Genomic DNA, 18,930 nt, shown 5'->3' on the forward strand with positions numbered 1-18,930 from the left:
TGAAACAGTTCTTCAGCCCAGGACAACTTAGAAGGTTAGCAGAAAAGGCCTGTTTCACTGGGGTGAGAGCAGAGCACAGGCCAGTGCAGGCTACACCCAGCGGGCCAGACGCAGGCTCGAGAGTGACTGAATCAGCGGCAGCAGCTTCTGAGCCCTCAGCTCATAGGTAAGGGGGTCAGACAACTGGTCAGAAGGTTACAGGAGATCCTTTGCTGGCACTGGGTGCAGGACTCTGTTGCATTGTTCATACACAGTTCTGGGTCACAGTCCCAGGGTGAGGAGGAGCACTAGCAGGGGTGGGGTCCCTTGTCACAGTTCCAGGAGGGAAATGAGTGCTCGTGGTTGCTCACAGGCCAGAACAGTGACCACACCTCTCTTTAGATCATACCACCTTAGAGGAACTGAAAATTTATAGACACCCTGCCCCCCCACACACACCATGAACTAGCTCTGAAAACAGCAGCATGAAAAACCTGAAGCTTGGGACAGTGTTCCCTGCATTCCGGGAGCAGAGCCCAATTTTGACATAAAGTTAAAAGTCAACAAATAGGCTGGGGAAATGAGGGAAAAAAAAAGAGCCTGACCATAGAAAGTTACTTTAGTGACAGGGAAAATCAAAACATAACTTCAGATGAAAATAATGTCAAGGACAGCTGAATGCAAAGCCTCAAAAGAGAAATGTGAATTGGTCTCAGGAACCAAAAGAATTTCTGGAAGACCTCAAAAAGGATTTTAAAAAATCAAGTAGGAGAAGTAGAGAAAAAAATTTGGAAAAGAAATAAGTGATGCAAGAAAATAATGAAAAAATAGTAAATAGCTTAGTAAAGGAAGCACAAAAAATATTGAAGAAAATACCTTAAAAACCAGAATAGGCTAAATGGAAAAAGATGTACAAAAATTCACTGAAGAAAATAACTCCTTAAAAATTAGAAGTAGGAAAGTAGAAACTAATGACTTCATGAGACATCAAGAAACAAAATCAAAACAATAAAAAAGAAGATGTGAAATACCTCATCGGAATAACAACTGACCCGAAAATAGATCAAAGTGAGATAACTTAAGAACTATAGGACTACCTAAAAGCCTTGATCAAAAAAAAAAGAGCCTAGACATCGTATTTTAAGAAACTATCAAGGAAAGCTGCCCTGACATCCTAGAACCAGAAGGTAAAATAGAAATTGAGACTCCACCAATCACCTCCTGAAAGAGATCCCAAAAGAAAAACTGCCAGGAATAGTACAGCCAAATTCCAGAGCTCCCAGATCAAGGAGAAAATACTGCAAGCAGCCAGAAAGAAACGATTCAAATATCAAGGAGCCAGAGCCAGGATGACACATAATTTAACCGCTTCTGCGTTAAAGGATCTGAGCTGGGGAATGGCTGAACAAATTGTGGCATACGATTAGGATGGAATATTATTGTGCTATAAAAAATGACGAGGAGGACACTTTCACAAAATCCTGGAAAGACTTATATGAACTGATGCAAAGTGAAGTGAGCAGAACCAGGAGAGCACTGTATACAGTAACACAATTTTGTCCAATGATCAACTGTGAATGACTTCGCTGTTCTCAGCAATTCAATGATCCAAGACGATTCTGAAGGACTTATGATGAAATGGTATCTGCCTCTAACGAACTGATGCAGTCTGAGTGCAGAGTGAAGCACTTTTTTAACTTTCTTTTTGGTCTGTGTTTTCTTTCACAACACGGCTAATATGGAAATATGTTTTGCATGACTGAACATGTATAACATATATCAGATTGTTTCCCTTCTCATTGAGGGAGGAGAGGAAGGAGGAAGGAGAGAATTTGGAAGTCAAAATTAAAAAAAAACTGTTAAAAGTTGTTTTCACATATAATTGGAAAGAAATAAAACATTTGTAAATAAAAAAAAGAAAGCAAATGTCCAGCCATGTCTGAGCTTATTCAAGGAGGCTGCATGCTAACTGATTAATTCCATGCCATGAAGGTGTGGGCAGCTTCCCAAGTCCTGGAGCATGAGGCCAATTCCCTTCTCCGTGATGCACCGACCCAAGCTTCAGCTGCAGACAGCTGCCATCCATGATAGGTGGTCACTCCACTCTGCCAGCCACAGTTGAAGTTCCCACCGTTCCCTGATGGTGGGAATTCAGTCTTTTGGGTCAGCACATGGCTCTCCAGGTATGTTCTGTTCCAATTCAGACACACACAGGGAGAGGTACCACATTAAGCTGCAGGACAGTGGGGTTTGTCTGGCCAAACTCCCTCCTACAAAGAAGGGCAGTCACTGAGGGCTGCAGAGAGAGGACGGAGACCAGCAGCTGGGACCAATTGCTCATTCAGAGAAGCTTCTTTGTGGGGGAAGAGCTTTTGGGGCTGGATCTGGGCTTGGAGACAGCCTTCCTGTGGAGGAGATGGGCTGTGTCAAGGAAAGCGTCAGTGACATCCCTCAGTACAGGGACTTGATGATTGTACTGCAAATATGCAACCAGGAATCTCGGCAGATGGGAGAGTAAGCCTGCAGCATCTGCCAGCTCCACGGGATACCTGAGAGAAGAGTGTTTCTGCCGCGGCACTGCGTGAGACACAGCTCCCCCGGGATGTTTATGCATGTCGGCTGGCAACCATAATGGTGCTTGGAGACTTGTAGCTCACAGGTCTGAGCTGGAAGGGACCCGAGAGGCACCCCAGTCTAATCCCATCATTTTGTAGATGAGAAAACTGAGGCCCAGACTTGCTCAAGGTCACACAGGAAGTAAGCGGCAGAGGCAAGATTTCAGACTTAATCTCGATACTCTGCTCCACGTAAGTATTTTAGGTCAAGTCGAGGCTCCTGGGTCATGACAGAAGGTCTGCTGTTGTTTCTAAGGCTACCACGTATTGCTTCACATTTATCCAGATTAAACGTTGCCCTCCCATGGAGGTGAGAGGCCACAAGATCCAGGAGCAGAGAGAAGAGGCCTGGCCCACCCTCCAACAACCACTTTGGAGGTGACCTCAGTGGAAAGGGGGGACGAGAGGGAGACTCAGTTTCTCCTTTTAAACACACGCTTCCCTCCATGTCCAGGCCCACCGTTCTTTGCTACCCCATCCTAGGCCAGTGATGTGGCTTTTCTTACCTGGGAGCCTGGAGCTCCCATGGGACCTGGGGGGCCATTGGGTCCAGAGGGTCCAGGTGGTCCTGTGGGCAAAGAAATCACTTGCATCAGTTTCATGCAAGAGGCAGGTTCCCTTGTTAACCTCCCTGCCCAAGCCACTCCCTACGGCCGGTCACAGGCATGGGTATAGGAAACCGGATAGAATCAGCTGCCCGGAATCCATAGAGGATCCCAAGACCCTGGGTCCAGAGCTGGAAGAACTTCAGGTGCCCTTTGGTCCAACCTATCACTTTACAGATGAGGAAACTAAGGCGCAGAGAAGCAAAGGGCCTTGTACTGGAATGGACTGCAAGGATCCCTTTTCTGAGCAGAATGAAAAATCGATCCATAAACGAGTCATCCAGAAAATGGATCATATGGGCAGCGTTGTCTCTGAGCCCTGGATTTAAATCTGGGACTCCTGACTCAGCCAGAGGTAGCCTGCCAGAGCCAGGAAACAGATGAAGTCCACCTGAACCTGTGTGAGCTAGCCCAGGAGGGATCCTGCAGTCGCTGCTGGGGTCGGCCTGCCTGCCTCGAGTCTCTCTGACTCGTCCTTCCTCCATTCAGCCACTATCGGGCAGCTCTGACCATGTCGCTCCATCCCGTCCACTCAGTAAACCCCACTGGCTCTCATTCCTTCCAGGATCAAACAGGAAACCCTCCGCTGGGCTTCTGAAGCCCTTCTCCAGGACCTAGCCCCTTCCCAGCTTCCAGAGTTCTGACCCTCTGCCTCCCCTGTGACGCCGTCATGTCTCTGTGCAATCCCGTGGCCCTGCTCCCTTCCCGGCCCTGCCATATGAGCCTCCCTCCCGAAAGCAGGGCCCTTCACTCTGCCCTGTCTCCTCTGTGTCCTAACTGCCCTGGCTCCCTTCAGACCTCTGCCAAAGTCCCACAAGAAGCATTTCTCAGTCTTTCCTTAGTGCTTCCCTCTACACTAATCTCTGGCCTCTCTGTCTATACCTGCTTGTGCACAGCTGTTTGAACATCTTCTCCCTGTTAAACTGGGAGCCGAGAGAGCAGGGACTGTTTTTTGCCTTTCTTTGTGTATTCAGCACTTAAAACGGTGCCTGGCATACAATAGGTGATTAATAAATGCTTGTTGACTGACAAATAGAGAGGCACTCGGCCTTTTGTGTAGGGCAGTGACCTAGTGAGACCTAGAACCACTATGAGAGCGACCAACAGGCCTGGTGTGTGGGAACAAGGCAGGCCATGGTGCACTCACAGGATCCCAGCTCTACTGAGGCCATCAGTTCTAACCCCCTCATTTTAAAGACGAGAAAACAGAGGCGCAGGGAACCAAAGAGCCTGGCCCAGGGTCACACAGAGGCAGGATTTAAACCCAGGGTCCAATTCCAGAGACGCTGCACTCTCCACTGTGCCAGGATGCCTCCTGGTGCCCATGCACGTTAGGCTTGGGGCTCTGGGATCAGGCCGTGGCTGGCGGTAAAGGACTGGCTCGGTTCCCAATCGAGTAGCACCGACATCACACGTGTGTCTCTGGCCTTCTGCTTACCTGGTGGGCCAGGGGGGCCCCGAGGCCCAGGGATCCCCGCCATGATGGTGTCTATGATGGTAGAAGACACCTGGGAGTCGCCATCTGTAAGAGAGTCACAACAGCTCCTCACCTGCCCCAGGAGACCCACAGCGGCTCCCATGGGAGCCTCTCCAAGGGACGGAGGCACAGTGTGACGGCGTGGCTGCCATCATTCCGGAGGCAGGGGAGGCAGCCCACGAAAAGCTGCCAATCTCTTCCTCCCTCTGAAGGCCATGATGCCACAGGTGGAAGAGGAAACTCACACTCCCTTCCCCCAAAGGCCTGGCAAGCGACTGCTGTCAAGTACAACCGATCCTGGGAGGGCAGAGGGAAGGTCTGGGCCAAGCCCTCAGGAGCTGATCAGGTGGCTGAGGGCCTCGAGTGACCCGGGCCTCCCTGCTCGCCCATCCAGGCTGCTCCGGCTCCTTTCTCAGCCACTGACCCTTAGTTCTAGAGCGGCCTCAGGGTCCTCAAGGCTGCCTCCCCACACACGAGGAGTCCGGTCCAGGGAAGGCAAGCAAGGGCTCCAAGGTAGTGCAACAGGACGGCGGCCGGCCTTCTACCGCCCAGTGCGCCTTGGCAGCAGAGAAGCTCCTGCTGCCCTTCTGACAAAGCTCTTGCCAGAGAGGTGGCAGGGAAGTGCAGCCTGCCCAGCCAGGTGACCCCAGGGAGGCCCCAGCCCTCCACATGCACTTTGGACCTTCACATTGAGCCTGACTGGGGGCCCTCTCTCCCTCCCAAACTCTCCTGTTTATACTCCACAGCAGAATGGTGAGCACCTCACATAGCTGCAGCGCAAAGGGCATAGGAATCAGAGGGCCTGGGTTCAAATCCTGCCCATGAGGCCCACTCCGTTGGACAGGCCCCTTCTCCTCCTCTGTAAAATGCGGTCTATGATCTCGCTTGTTTGAGATGATTCAGGGACTGGGGTGGTCATGTCAGGGGCTGGAGCCGCTCACAATGCACAGAATTTCAGTAGGTTCTAAAGGTCATTTTTAGGAGAGGGGCTGCAGCTCTTCCTTCTGAGCTATGACAGCTAGGTTGGTCAAGGCTAGACCACAGTCCAGCTTAGGGTTATGATCACCAGGGTCAGGATCTAAGGATAAAGGAGGCACCACGTGGGCCACCTCAGGGGTAGACAGAGCCAGGCTCATGGATGTCTTCAAGAGCAGGCCCTGCCTGGGCCTTCCCCGGCTCCCAAGTGACCTCTGCTGACCCCAAACACGTGACTTCTCTTTGTTCTCTACCTTCTTACTTTTTCTCCTGCTATTGGCTGCAGACCCAACTCTTCCACCCAAGGAGAAGAAGACGCAGAGAGAGCAGGGGGTGGGGGTGGGGGGACGAAGCTTGGCCTTCCCTCGGCACAGAGAATCCCCCTCCCAGTTCCTTGGCACAGGCACACAGAAGCCCAGCAAACACTTACTTCCTTTCTCTCCCGTGGGCTGGAGCGAATACAAAACACCTTGCTGGAGTGGAGGCAGAAGACCAGGGCTGCCAGGAGGGCCTGGAGGCCCAGGAGGCCCAGGGAGCCCAGTCTCTCCAGGAAGTCCCCTTGGACCCTGAGGCCCCAGGAGCCCTAAAATTCAGAGAAAAAGGCAAGAATCCTGAGTTGTCCACGCAGGCATGAAAGCTGGGGGTGGGGCAGCAAAGAGCTTTAGATTTCTGCAGCAGTGTAAGGACAAGGTTTAAGGTTGAAGCCTGGTGGCAGGGGCATGGACAAGTTGACTTCTTGTCCTGTTTCTTGATGCCGTATGTTAGCATTTTGTAGCAATAATGGAACATCTTCTTAACAGCTAGGTCCTCTTTTTCCTTCGGGGAGTAATCATGACCACACTGAACAGGAAAGGCAGGGGAGAAGCAGGGGAGCCCCTTGGGCCCTGGGGACAAGCCGCGTCCTCGGAAGGCGGAGGACTGGGCTCTACGTTCTGGTCCTGCCCCAGACAGGTGCCAGACCCTCTAGTCGCCATTTCCATCCTCTGGGCCTCAGTTTCTCATTTTTAAAATGAAGGGGCTAGCCTTGGTCCTTTCGAAGGTCCCTTCTAGCACTGACATCCCACATTTTGTGCAGATGCTTTTTGGCTCTCACTCAACCCTTTTGTAACATCCCTGGGAGGGAAGGGTCATGGGGAATGTTATCCTGACTTCCCAGAAGAGGTAAAGGAGACCCATGGATGGAAAATGCCTCTCCTGAGAGCTGGGAGAAGAACCTGGCCACCAGCCCTAGGAGGGGTCTCCCCAGCCAGAGGATCTCTGGCCTCAGCCAGGGAAGGCACTGGCCTCAGGAGCAGCTGGGGAGACGGCAGCAGGCTGGTGAAGCCCCAGCAGGGCCTCATCTTGCCTCTTTGGGAGTCCCAAGCCGCCAAGGAGATAGGCCCCCTGGGAGTGGGGAGGCACATCACAGCCTGCTCCTGGAAAAAGTCTGGGGTTGGCAGGGAATGAGGGCCCCACTGGCAGGGCTAGTACAGGCTCAGGCCTTTCTCCACCTGCCTGCCCCATTCAGACGAGTAAACCGAGGTACAGAGGACAGACACCTGACCAGGCTGGCAGGAAATGAGGGGCAGAGTGAAAAACCAGGGGCTCCCGGGCTGTCGGCGGCAGGAGCCAGCCAACTCCAATGCTACAGCTCATAATGAATCTGAACGGGCCACTGGGGTGAGGGTGGGGTTCTCCTGGCCACCGGATGCTGGATGAGGCCAGCAGGAGAGGGCCTGATTCCCACCTCCCATGATGGATGGAAGCCCAGCATGTGAAGGATGGGCAGGAAGGAAAATCTGCCCTCCAGAGACTTACCAGGTGGCCCCCTGGGGCCCATCTCCCCCATCTGGCCCCTTTCTCCTGCTGGTCCAGGTGGCCCTGGGAGCCCTGTGGGGCCCACGGGTCCTGGAGGTCCCATTGGTCCGGCAAATCCTGCAGAAAGAAGGCCAACGATGAGGGCACCTACAGCTGGTTCACCCCCAGAAGACTGCTTCATTTATTTCCCAGTGAGGTCATAGAGATTCCAAGTGACAAGATCATTGGATCAGAGACCTGAGGCTGGAAGGGAGTCAGGGCATCTAGGCCAATCTCCTCATTTTACAGATGAGGAAACCGAGCCTTGGGAAGGTCAAAAGTCTTGCCCAAGGTTGGCAGTGGGATGGAATCCAGGTCCTTTGAGAAAACATCTTGGGGTTATCAAGGCTTCAAGATTTAATGGCAAATGCTAAGCAACCATTGAGGTAACTCAGAAGGCACGAGGCAAATTCTTACACCAATAACTGGCATGAAATTTTTTCCCCCATTTTTTTGCTGTGCTGAATTTTGCTTAGAATAAGTGAGCTGCTGGGACAGCTGGGCGGCACAGTAGATAGGGCACCAGAGTCAGGAGGACCTGAGTTCAAATCCAGGTCTCAGACCAAACATTTGACACTTACTAGCTGTGTGACCCTGGGCAAGTCACTTAACCCCAATTGCATTGGAAAAACAAAAACAAGAACAAGAAAAAATGAGCCACTGGTAGAATCCTGGGGAAACCTGCAGCTAGAGGAGCAGACTGTGAATTGCTTCGGGGCAGGGGTCTCCACGTCCAGAGCATGTTAAGGGTTAGAGGCCTTTCCTCACAAGAACAACAACTCTGTAACAGCTAACACTTACTAAGCACCTACTGTGTGCCAAGCACTGTGCCACACACTTCACAATTACTATCTCATTCACTCCTCACAACCCGGGAGGGAGGAGCCACGACTTGAACTCAGCGTCTCTGAGTCCCAGTTTACTCCACCCCGCCCCCTCCCCGCCTCTCAGGGCCTGATGGTCATCTTCCACACAGGTTGTCCGGAGACTCCTGTTGTCAGGTGACTGTAGGAGGGAAACCTGGCTGAGGGTGGGTGGGTGGGGGCAGTGGCCGCCAGGAACCAAAGCGGGGCAGAGGGCAGTTTTCTCCAAGACTTCTTGACGTTGCTGGTCAAGGTTGGGGCACCAGTGACGTGGCCAACAAGAACAGATCGTCTCCTCTGCTCCTCCGGCCAGTTCTAGACTCCTTCCCCGCCCCTCTTTTTACTAAGGAGAAGAAGAGGCCATTTTGCTGCTCCCTCCCCACCAGGCTGAGGCCTCCCCGGAGAGCAGAGAACATTTGTGCCTCTCCGGTGTTTAACAGCGTCTGGTACATAGTAAACACTTAATAAATGCTTGCTGACATCCTCTTTAGTTTACTCCATTGTTTACTGAGCTGTAAAACGAGGAGTTTGGAGCAGATGATTTCCAAGGTTTCTACTGCCTGTTTAGCTCCAAGCCCTATGCCCGGTGAAGGCGTGGAGGGCTCGTCATCTGTGTCCTGGGTGGAATACCCACTCCCGGAGAATTTCCAGAGACATCCCCAGGGAAAGGCAGCAGGAGTCCTGATCTGTGGTGCCCTGCTCCTGCCCATCCTGCTCAGGGGATTAGAGTCAGGGACTCAGCTTTTCTCTCTTTCTTCCTGGTCTGCCCCATTTCTGGATTCCGCCTTTTGAGCACAACTCCATGAGTCTAAGGTCTTGGTGAGTTGTCAGGTCCCCATCCCATTCCTCTTGTATTGAGCCTTTCCCAAGACCCCACCTTGGATTCTACTCACCCCTCTCAAGGTCCTATCTTAGATATAAGGAAAGATATTGTGGGGAGGATCCATGCCAGCTGGCCAGCAGGCAGAAGAGTGAGGGGAGTGGACTCTAGAGGGTCTCTAAGGGCCCCTCGGGCGCTGTAGCTTCTGAGTTGTCAGGGCTACAGCACCGTCTCCTCCAGGACCCTGAAGACACACTCACCGACTGGTCCTGAAGGGTTCCTCCTCATAGTCCCAGGATTAGACAGTGGGATGGCATCCGGTAAGAAATCCTTATTCCAGGTCGGGGCTGTCTTGGTAATGTCATTTTCTGAAGTCGCCACACTCCCAGCGGCTTCCAGAAGAAGAATCTACAAGAGACATTACGAGAAAACCTGTCAGGCGAGGAATCGAACCCCAAACCACAGCGGTCATCATGGAAAGGGCCAGAGATCCTGGGTTCAGACCTTGGGCAAGCACCCCTGACCCTAGGCCGGAGCAGTTCTCGGGTCCCTTTTAGGTCTACACCTGAGCTCCTCCCACCTCAGAAAGGTAAGCCTGCCCAGGACTCTGTGGTTTCCACAGAGAACACTCTCACACTCCATTATCCAGGATTCTGAAACTGAAATGGGGCGTGTGTAGACAAAGTAGGAATGTTCTATTAATAACAACAACACACAATCACAGTTGTTTCACTCATTGGAACCAAAGGGCCTCTCACACAGCAGATACGGAGACGTCTGGATCTAATCGCTTCTTTGGATTAGCAGGGTGAGGCGTGGTGTCTGTGGCCAGAAAGTGTGAAAGTCAACTGTGAAAATAAGCCGCCCGAAGCTTTCTTCGTGTCCTCTCTTTCAGCCCCTGCCCACCAGGTACCCATTTGGCCCTGTCTTAACATCCTTTTCCAGGAGGACTCTGGGTCATGTAGGAGCCTCTGTTGACACGCTGGAAAACAAGGATTCCAGTGGACCTTTCGTGGGAGGGCGCAGCAAAGGCTCCGGGGACCCGAAGGGCAGGCAGGCTCCCTGGTCCAGCATGGAAGGGAGAACATGTGTCCAGGGGACTCAGGTCACTCATTTGTAGCAGGAAAACCCTACCTCTCCCTACTTGGGAAGGTACAGAGAGCCAGACAGCTGGGCCCACCTTGAACTGGCTGGATCGTGATTATTTTCCCTCCTCTTTGAAGTTAAAACCGTTTGTCCAGTAAAGTCACCATGATTCTGCATCGCTGGAAAATGATGAAAGCAGAGCAGACGGCAAGTGCAGCCCCCGCAGGACACAGCTGGCTTTGTGAGGCAGAGCCCAGGCCAGTAGATGTCACTAGCTGCCTACTGGATGACCAGCTCGGCCAGAGGCTTGGAGCTTGGGCCCCGGGACGGCTCGTTCCAATTAGGAGCCGGCTTACTGTTGTCACTATCATTCTTAGCTCTCCTTGTCCTTGTTTTACTTCTCTTTCCCTCCTTTCTTCCCTTCCCAGAGTTGAGCTTATGAAGATACAAGTTAATATGGAGAGCTCACAAGCAGGTACTTGGTCATATCCCATTAGAGCAAAGAGAAGCACACTGCACCCCACGGTTTTTTAGAAAATGGCTTCACACCTTATTTTTAGTTAATCAACAAGCGTTTATTAAGCACCTGACTGTGCCAGGCCCCGTTCTAACTAAGCAAAGGGGATAACTAGGTGGCCCAAGTACCAGCCACCTTTGCACGGCCTCCCAGACAAGGACCCAGGCAGCAGGCCTCCTCCTAGGGGCCTCCTCCTCCGGCAGGAGAGGAATAGCCAAGTCGGGCTAGTTACTTGACTGGAAGGAGATGACACCTTGTCATCCCATGGCAAACCTCGGCAAGGCCTCACCACCGACACCTCCAGGCACTCCAGGACGAGGGGCTGACAGGGGGGCTGCATCAGCAGTCTCAAGGGTCCCCGGGAGCTCTGAGTCTACTTGGACTTGCCAGGATTTTCTCTGGGATTGTGATGAATAATTATTGATGCAGAAAGGCCCTTGGAAAAGCCCATTTCTGCCTTCCAAAGGGTTGTGCAGAATTGGACGTTGAGGGGAGACCCACCTTGTTGGAAAACAGCAGGCCCGGTGCTAAATTAACAAACATAGGGCAGTGGGATCCCGTACTTCTCTATCTTTCAGTCAATCCCAGTAAAAATGTCAAAGTCATCCTGCTCCCCACCAGACCTCAGTCAGGGATTTCCTAGGTGGGTGCTATTCTCACGGCAGGTCATCTTTAATGGCTTCTGGTACTCTTTTTGGCATCAGTAAGGTATTCGCTTTTCTCCTTGCCCTTAGTAACCTCTACCCTTCAGATACCTCAGAAATGGGTCCTCACGACTAGATCACGTCTAGAACTGGTCTCCTCTGTCAACACTCGGTCCAATACAGCTCGTGTCAGTTGTCTGAGCCCTTCTCCGCCCTTTCTTTTTACAAAGGAGAACCCCAAAGCTCAGAATAGCTCGATAACTTACTGGCCTGAGCTCAGGCGTCCAGGCGGCGGCCAGACTGGAACCACAGCTCCCATCTACCTGCCTCCAACAGCACCAAGTGAGAAGCCTCCTTCATTGACTGAGCAGGAGGGGCTGCTGGGACACTTTCTGCACTTTAGGACATCACTTCCTACATTCCAGCACCCTCCGCACCTCCACCCTCCAGGAAGAACAGAACCCCTCTGCCTTTCCCCCCCACGTGAGGCCCACCTTCCTTACAACCATGATCTGTCCAGGGTGCCCTTCCCATAGCTGGTTGGGCCCTTCTCCAGAAGGCTCCTGCCCCTACCAGTCTCAGCCCTCAATGATCATGCAGGCATCTCAGAGGTCATCTGGTCAGTCCCACCCACCCCCCTTTTTACAGAGGAGGAAACTGAGGCATGGGGAAGGTAAGTGGGGCATAATTCTGTACCGAGGCTCCCAATTCCAAGTCCCATTCTCCTCCCCTTGACTGCTGCCAGAAAACTGTAAAGAAAACCACCCAGGCTCTATCTCATCCTCCCCTCATCACCACAAAATTCAGGTCCCTCCTCCCCAGCTGACTAAGACCCTTGGAATGTCTTCTGAGCAGAAGAAAGTTGCTAGATCAGCAAAGTGATTTAGAAAACAACCAGGGGAAGTTTTAGTCTCTAAGACACTGGAGTCTAGGGAGTTTCCTGCTGAAGGGAAATGTGTGTGAGGGATGGTTTCCAGCCAGCTGCTCCCAGACAACAGAAAGCTCCCACAGTTCCCCACGCCTTGCCCACCACTCAGTTAAGGGGTGTGCATGCTGAATGGGCAGGTTGGTATTTCCCTTCTGGCCTCAGAGCAGGAGAAGCCTTTGCCTGCCAATAAGCAAATCCTTGGGGGGAGGGCCCCTTTAACAGACCCCCTGAAGACTTGGCCTAAGTCAGGTGTCTAGACAGTCCATTCCAAACATTCCAAACAACAAAAAAAAGCTCCCTTCTCCCCTCCCCTGCTTCTAAGAGGTTCAAGCTGCCTGAATGCCTCCTGGTCAGCCCCAAGGCCCAGCCAACATTTTCTCATTCCCGAAGGGGCTGGATTCTGAGAACAGCAGCCCCAGGGTCACAGGGCACAGCACTGCCATACTAGAGTGTGAATTTTTCTCTGGGGATGAATCTGAGCAGGGGTGTACCGGTAGACGTTTAACAACCGGCTCTCCAGGAAAAAAATAGATACACTTGACATACATTTAAGTTAAACCTTCATTATTCATATTTTCTTCATCACTTTCTTAAGTTTAAGAAAATCAGCACAAGAATACATCAAGTCCTGATATGAAATGTCTGCAGACTTCTGGGGTGAGGTACAAACGGGCACACTGAAAATTTAATGATCAGCTTTCTTGTCTCATACCCCGAGACATCCCATTGTTCTGTGATACCGCCATAGCCCCGTGCCCTTTGATCTCCTGTGCTTTCTCAGAGGGAGGGAGGGATCGGAACTGTTTCACACATTAGACGGCCCAACAGTGAGGCCTGCACGGACATCTTGGTGTCTTCCCCAAGGTTTCTCAGGTTATGGCAGAGCCAAGCCGGTCAATCATCAAGCATTTAGTAAGCTCTTTCTGTGTACTTGGCGCTACCTAACTCACTGGGATCTGCAAGGTTTCCACCTTTGGTTCACAGCACAGCTCGCCAATCTTGGCAGCAAGGAGCAGAGCTGGGACACCTGTGCATGTGATGACGGGAAACGCGTCTGGGAGCCTCCCAGCATGGGCCATGCTCTGTCTTCTGAGTCGTGGGTCAGTGGGAGACTCGAAAAGGGAGTTTCCCACAATTCATGGCGCTGGTGACCTCGTCCAGCGCCGACAGCCTCCCTTGGCAGGAGCCATCATTCAGTGAGCTGGATGGTACTTTCCAAGTGCTAACACTGGACCAGGCACCGTCCTAAGTGCTGGGGATCCACATAAAGACAACAACAAGGCCCCTGCCCTCTGGGAGCTCACGTCCCAGTAGGGAGACAGCCTGTAAATAACAGGTATACAGAGGTACAAAGAGCACCTCTGTTTAAAGAGCTCCCCCATCCACAGGCTGCCCACACTGCTTCCGGACAGCTCCCGCTTAGAAAGCTCGTCCTTCAGTTGAACCCAAATCCACTTCACTACCACTTCCATCGAGTTCCTTCTGCTCATGGCGTCTTGGTCAGCCTCCCTAGACAGGCACCTGCTAGTCAAGATCTTTCCCAAATGGTGGCAGCCCTCAGGTCTAGAGCTGGAAGGAACTTCCTCAGAAAGGCTGCTTAATTTGACCCTTGATGCATAGATGAAGAGACTGAGACCCAGTATACAGTAGGGTTCTCCTCTTTCCTTTCTGGGCCATTACCAATCTATTAAATCAGTATAAGGTAGCTTTTCTCTACTAAAGAACTACTGGGTCTTGTCATGTCATGGAGGTGACTGAAGGGGTTCTCCAAGGCTATGGAGAAGTCCTACAAATCTGGAAAGGTTTCCAGGAAAGAAACCGGTGTTTGTTGTCCAAGGACCAGTTGACCCAAATTCAGAGACGTCCATCAAAGTTGAAGATGATGTTTTGGGGTTTTTTTGGGGTGGGGGGAAGGAATGGAGTTTTCTTTGGCAATAGCAACTCATGGAGAGCCCCTACTAAGGCACAGAGAGGACGTAGAAGCTAAGCCACCATTGTGTTAAAAATCACAGAATACTAAAGGACTGAATGTGTGTGATCACATGAGCTCTGGGGCCACCGTGTTGTACTGCTGACTCAAATTATACTTCAAGGCCACTAAGACCCCATAGTCCCCTTCACATATAGTTGTCCAGGTCACTCTATCCTACACACATGGAGTGAATTTTATTTTAACTCAGTGGCATGAAAAGCCGTTTTCCTATTAAATGCCACTGTTTTGAATGTGTCCCTCTGTTCCAGCCTGTAAAAATCTACTATGACGCAAATTCTATATAATTTGCTAACTCCCTTCCAGCTTAATTTTGCCCATGTTAGAGAAGTATGCCATCTTTTGCACCTTCAATCAAAATCAACTCCTCTGGCTTCCATAAAAAAAAAATTGTTGCAAAAACCTCTGTGCTCAGAAGGAAGGTGAGAAAAATCAACAATGCTTCAGTACACCATAACCCAGATATATGGAGGTAGAAGTGACCAGATCTAGCGTGTCACTGGATGGGGTGAGGGGAGGGAGAGGATTGATAAGAGGAAAAGAAAAGTCAAGAATGGTCACTAGGGTATGAATCTGATTCTCTGGGATGATGGAGGTACTCTGAATTGAAACAGGAAGGGTGGAGGAGCAGGTTTACTATAATGAGAAACTAACAGGTTCCATTTGGGATGTGTTGAATTTGAGATTTCTATTGGACATCCTGGAGGGCAAGTCCCAAAGGCAGTTAGCTGGTATACTAGATCAGGTGATCCAAGCAAACAAGTTAGACTTCTCACTATCTGCAATAAAAATTCCATACTCTCCAGTCTGACTTTACTCACATCATCCCCTCAGTCTGAAATGCCCTCCCCCAACCATCTCTACCTGGAGAAACCCCATTCATCATTCAAGAGCCAGCCCTGACGCCAGCTCGTCCTTTCATGATGTCTCATGATCTTTCCCACCTGAGGACTAGAAGAGAAGCTTATTGGTATTTCTTTTCCATACACATCATGAATTATTCTTATTTACAAGATCTCCTGCTAAATGTTAAGTTCTCGGGGAAGCTAGGTGGCACAGTGGATAGAGCATCGGCCCTGAAGTCAGGAGGACCTGAGTTCAAATCCAGCCTCAGACCAAACACTTGACATGTACTAGCTGTGTGACCTTGGGCAAGTCACTTAACCCTGACTGCCTCACTAAAAAAAAAAAAACCCCAAAAATAAATGTTAAGTTCTCTGAGGGAAGGCATCCATTATCTTATTCAATTTTTCATCTTGCAAAAGCATCCCCTTTGCACTCAGTCCCCCGCTCCTCAAGCCCTTAGTAAGCACAGGTAAGCAGTTTGTTGAATTGAAGTGATGTCCCATTTCTGAGTGTGGAATAACTGCATTCTCAAACAAATACAATTCTTAGTTGCCTGTGCTGCTCCTGTCAGTAATCAGAGGGAAAAGTGCCTTCAATGGCATTCCTTTTGAAAAATGAGGCTTGGAAGGAGGCGTGACAGATAATATAACGATGGTCATTTGGGGCAGGGAGGGAGATGTGTTACAGAGCGCGAGGCCTAAGCAAAGAGCAGTATTCATGCAGACAGTATGTAATTTGCTTGTCAGTCACCCCAGCAATCCACCAGCCCAGAATACATCATAGATCACCTCCCTTACAAATGGTCCTTGAGGACCTCGGTCTTTCCAAAGCATGTCAGCAGATAAAAATGGGTTACCTCAGCAGCACCCATCATTAAGACGGGTTACAAGCACAACACCGCGCCCGATCTGGGGCTGCTCTGGGGCCAGAGTGCCCCTCTTCACAAGGACCCTCTGTGGCTGGTGGCATGTAAATGAAGAGGGTGTGCCACTGGACCAGGGAGAAGTAGCCCCAGCACCCAGGCCTCTGGACTCGCATGCCCACAGACCTAGTGCACATTGTCATTTTCCTTTTCCCTACAAGTCTAGCAAGAAGAAGATCTTCTGTTCCGTGGCCAGAGCTTGGCTTACTTCTCAGAAGGAAGCGGATAGGATGTCTCCCCCGCGTCTGGGTCAAGGGGGCAGTTGATCTCTCTCACCATGAGGTTGCTGGGTGTTGCTGGTCCCACCTCATCCCAGAAGCATTGGTCAGGTGCTCAAAGCCCTGGCATACCTTCCGAGCAATGGGCCTTCCAACTGGGCACCGAAGCAAATGGAGCGAGCTTACTTTGGCTCCCAAGGACTGGTCACTGAAACAAATTAGAAACAGCCCAGGCCTGGGCCCTTGCCCTTTGGGTCCCCCCTAATTGTCAAGTAATTTGAGAAAACAGACCTTATCCCCTCCTGCGGGTCATGAGCTCACACGTGGCATCGGAAAGCCCCATGAACCCAGATCAGGTCCACCATCACGGGGCCTATCGTGGAGCTGCCATTAGCTACCCACGTCATTGCTCACCCCCTTTGGCCAGCTGAGCTGGTGCCCGCCTCATCCCCTTGTTGCTGTGTCTGTGGTTGATGGACTTAGTGTATACACAGCAATGAGATGAAGCTCACAGAGTTAAGGGAGGCTCTAACAATCTGTGCTGGAAAGATGAGAAGAGGGAAGAAGGGCTAGGCTGTCCAGGCAGCAGCGACCATCCTTCTTCCAGCCAGGCCAGCTAACTTTTTGTTTTGTTTTGTTTTGTGGTGAGGCAATTGGAATTGAGTGACTTGCCCAGGGTCACACAGCTAGTAAGTGTTAAGTGTCTGAGGCTGGATTTGAACTCAGGTCCTCCTGACTCCAAGGCTGGAGCTCTATCCACTGCACCAGCTCACTGCCCCTGAGGTCAGCTAATTTGCCACATGGCTCCATTCTCAGTTTGGCTCGCCTGGGTACCCACCCACCCAGCACACACTGCTGCCTTGAGAACACTTCTCTACCTAGCACCTAGCACAGTGTCTGGCAGGCACTTAGTATTTCTTGATTACCACCTTCTGTCACAATGACCTATTTGCCTTTGAGGCCCACACAATTCGCTTCTACCAACTTCTCCTCTTCCTTGCTGCCACCATCCCTTGGCCTCCATCCCATTCTCTCACCTTTCTCAGCAACATCAATAATGATTACTATCATTTATAAAATACTTTAAGGGTTTATCTCCTTTGATCCTCACAGCAACCCTGTGCGTTAAGTGCTATTTTTATACCCTTTTTAGAGATGAGGAAACTGAGGGCAGGCAGAGTTAAGTGACACTGACATCTCTGTTCTTAAGTCAGGCACTCCATGTCCCCACGATGAGCTGTCCCCGGTGCTGAGAACACTCTCCCTCCATGGCTCTCATCTCTTGACTTTCCTGGCTTTCTTCAAGTCTCAGCTAACATTCTGCCTTCTCCAAGAAGTCTTTCCTAGTCTTCCTTAATCTTAGTGCCCTCCTTTGGACACTACCCTCAATTTATCTTGTCAATAGCTTGTTAATTTTCACATTGTCTACCCCATTAAACTATGAGCAACTTGAAGGGAGGGACTGTTTTTGCCTTTCTTTGTATACCCAGCACTTATCACAGTGCTTGGTATATAGTAAGTGATTAATAAATGCTAATTGACTAACTACATAAGTAACTGAGATAAAAGTTGAACCGAGGTCTTCCTGATTCCAAGTCCAGCCATTGGGCTGCCTCATTTTTTGGCTTCCTCTCTAACTCGTTTCCTGCCATTACCGTCAGGGTCCTCAGTATTCCAGAGGTGACCTTTGAGAAAGAAACTTCAGTAGAGTGGTGGGGGCAATGATCCAAAAGTCACTAGGAGAGGATGGCTAATGAGGAACTGGAAGCTACAGCAACTGGCTTGTGTCGATGGAACTTCTCTGTCCTTCCAGTGACACTTCTTCAACTCCCACTACAGCCTTTGACCTCCCCATCTAAACTGCACTACTTGTTGGAATTTTGGGATGTCCAAGTCACCAACAACGAACTATCTTTCCACATCGTCCACTTACACCAAACATAGTCTTTGCCCCCATCCCTTGGTCTGTATTTATGCTCCCGGGCCATTTTTACCCTACTCGCTTTCTACACCTCTATAGCCTTGACTTTATGGCGTACATTTTCATGCCTCTCTAACTACTAAGCAGGAAACACCTGCCTCCCTTACTTTCTACTATTCCTGTTGCTGAGTAACCCCACCATCTGGTTTCTCTTTTTCTCTAAGGATGCCTGGACTTGCAAGTCTCAACATGAAACTAGTTTTACCCACCCCACATTCATGGGGTACACCAGGCACCTGCTGATGCTCACAGTACTTCCACTCTGTGTCCTCATTAACTGTCTCCCCTCGTTTCCCACTACACCTTTGACCACCACACTCAGGCAGCTAACCTGAAGCAGCTAACCTACTTCACTGACAACACTGAAGTGAGCCACCACGACCTTCTTCAGGTTTCTTTCCCATTTGTCCTAAATTCTTCTCATCATTACTTGTTTTCTTTTCCTTCTGGAAGCTCGGTCAGAGAAGGAAGTCTATTTGTACTCTTCATTAAGACTAACCCTTTGACCTCTGACCTTGAGCCTAACCTCTCCAGCTTTCCCCAGGACCTTGCTCCAGGAGTCATCCCTTTACTCACATGCATATCTGATCTCTGACTTGCTACTGGAGTCTTCCCATTTGTCTAATAA

The 18,930-nt window shown here is 50.6% G+C and overlaps 1 protein-coding gene across 2 annotated transcripts in view; it reads right to left on the reverse strand.

Annotated features, from left to right (window-relative positions):
- The window catches only part of COL26A1 (collagen type XXVI alpha 1 chain), a 267,961-nt gene that overhangs the window by 12,295 nt on the left and 236,736 nt on the right, over positions 1 to 18,930 (reverse strand). For both annotated transcript variants that reach the window (XM_021005767.2, XM_021005766.2), the window contains exons 5-9: positions 9,431 to 9,578; positions 7,449 to 7,565; positions 6,082 to 6,234; positions 4,638 to 4,721; positions 3,101 to 3,162 (exon numbers count right to left, since the gene is read on the reverse strand). In XM_021005767.2, coding sequence (XP_020861426.1) covers positions 3,101 to 3,162; positions 4,638 to 4,721; positions 6,082 to 6,234; positions 7,449 to 7,565; positions 9,431 to 9,578 — 564 coding nt within the window. The remainder of the gene's footprint in view (positions 1 to 3,100; positions 3,163 to 4,637; positions 4,722 to 6,081; positions 6,235 to 7,448; positions 7,566 to 9,430; positions 9,579 to 18,930) is intronic.

This window comes from Phascolarctos cinereus, unplaced genomic scaffold (assembly GCF_003287225.1).
Source record: "Phascolarctos cinereus isolate Bilbo 61053 unplaced genomic scaffold, phaCin_HiC Scaffold_5;HRSCAF=322, whole genome shotgun sequence".
Classification (NCBI taxonomy): Eukaryota; Metazoa; Chordata; class Mammalia; order Diprotodontia; family Phascolarctidae; genus Phascolarctos; species Phascolarctos cinereus.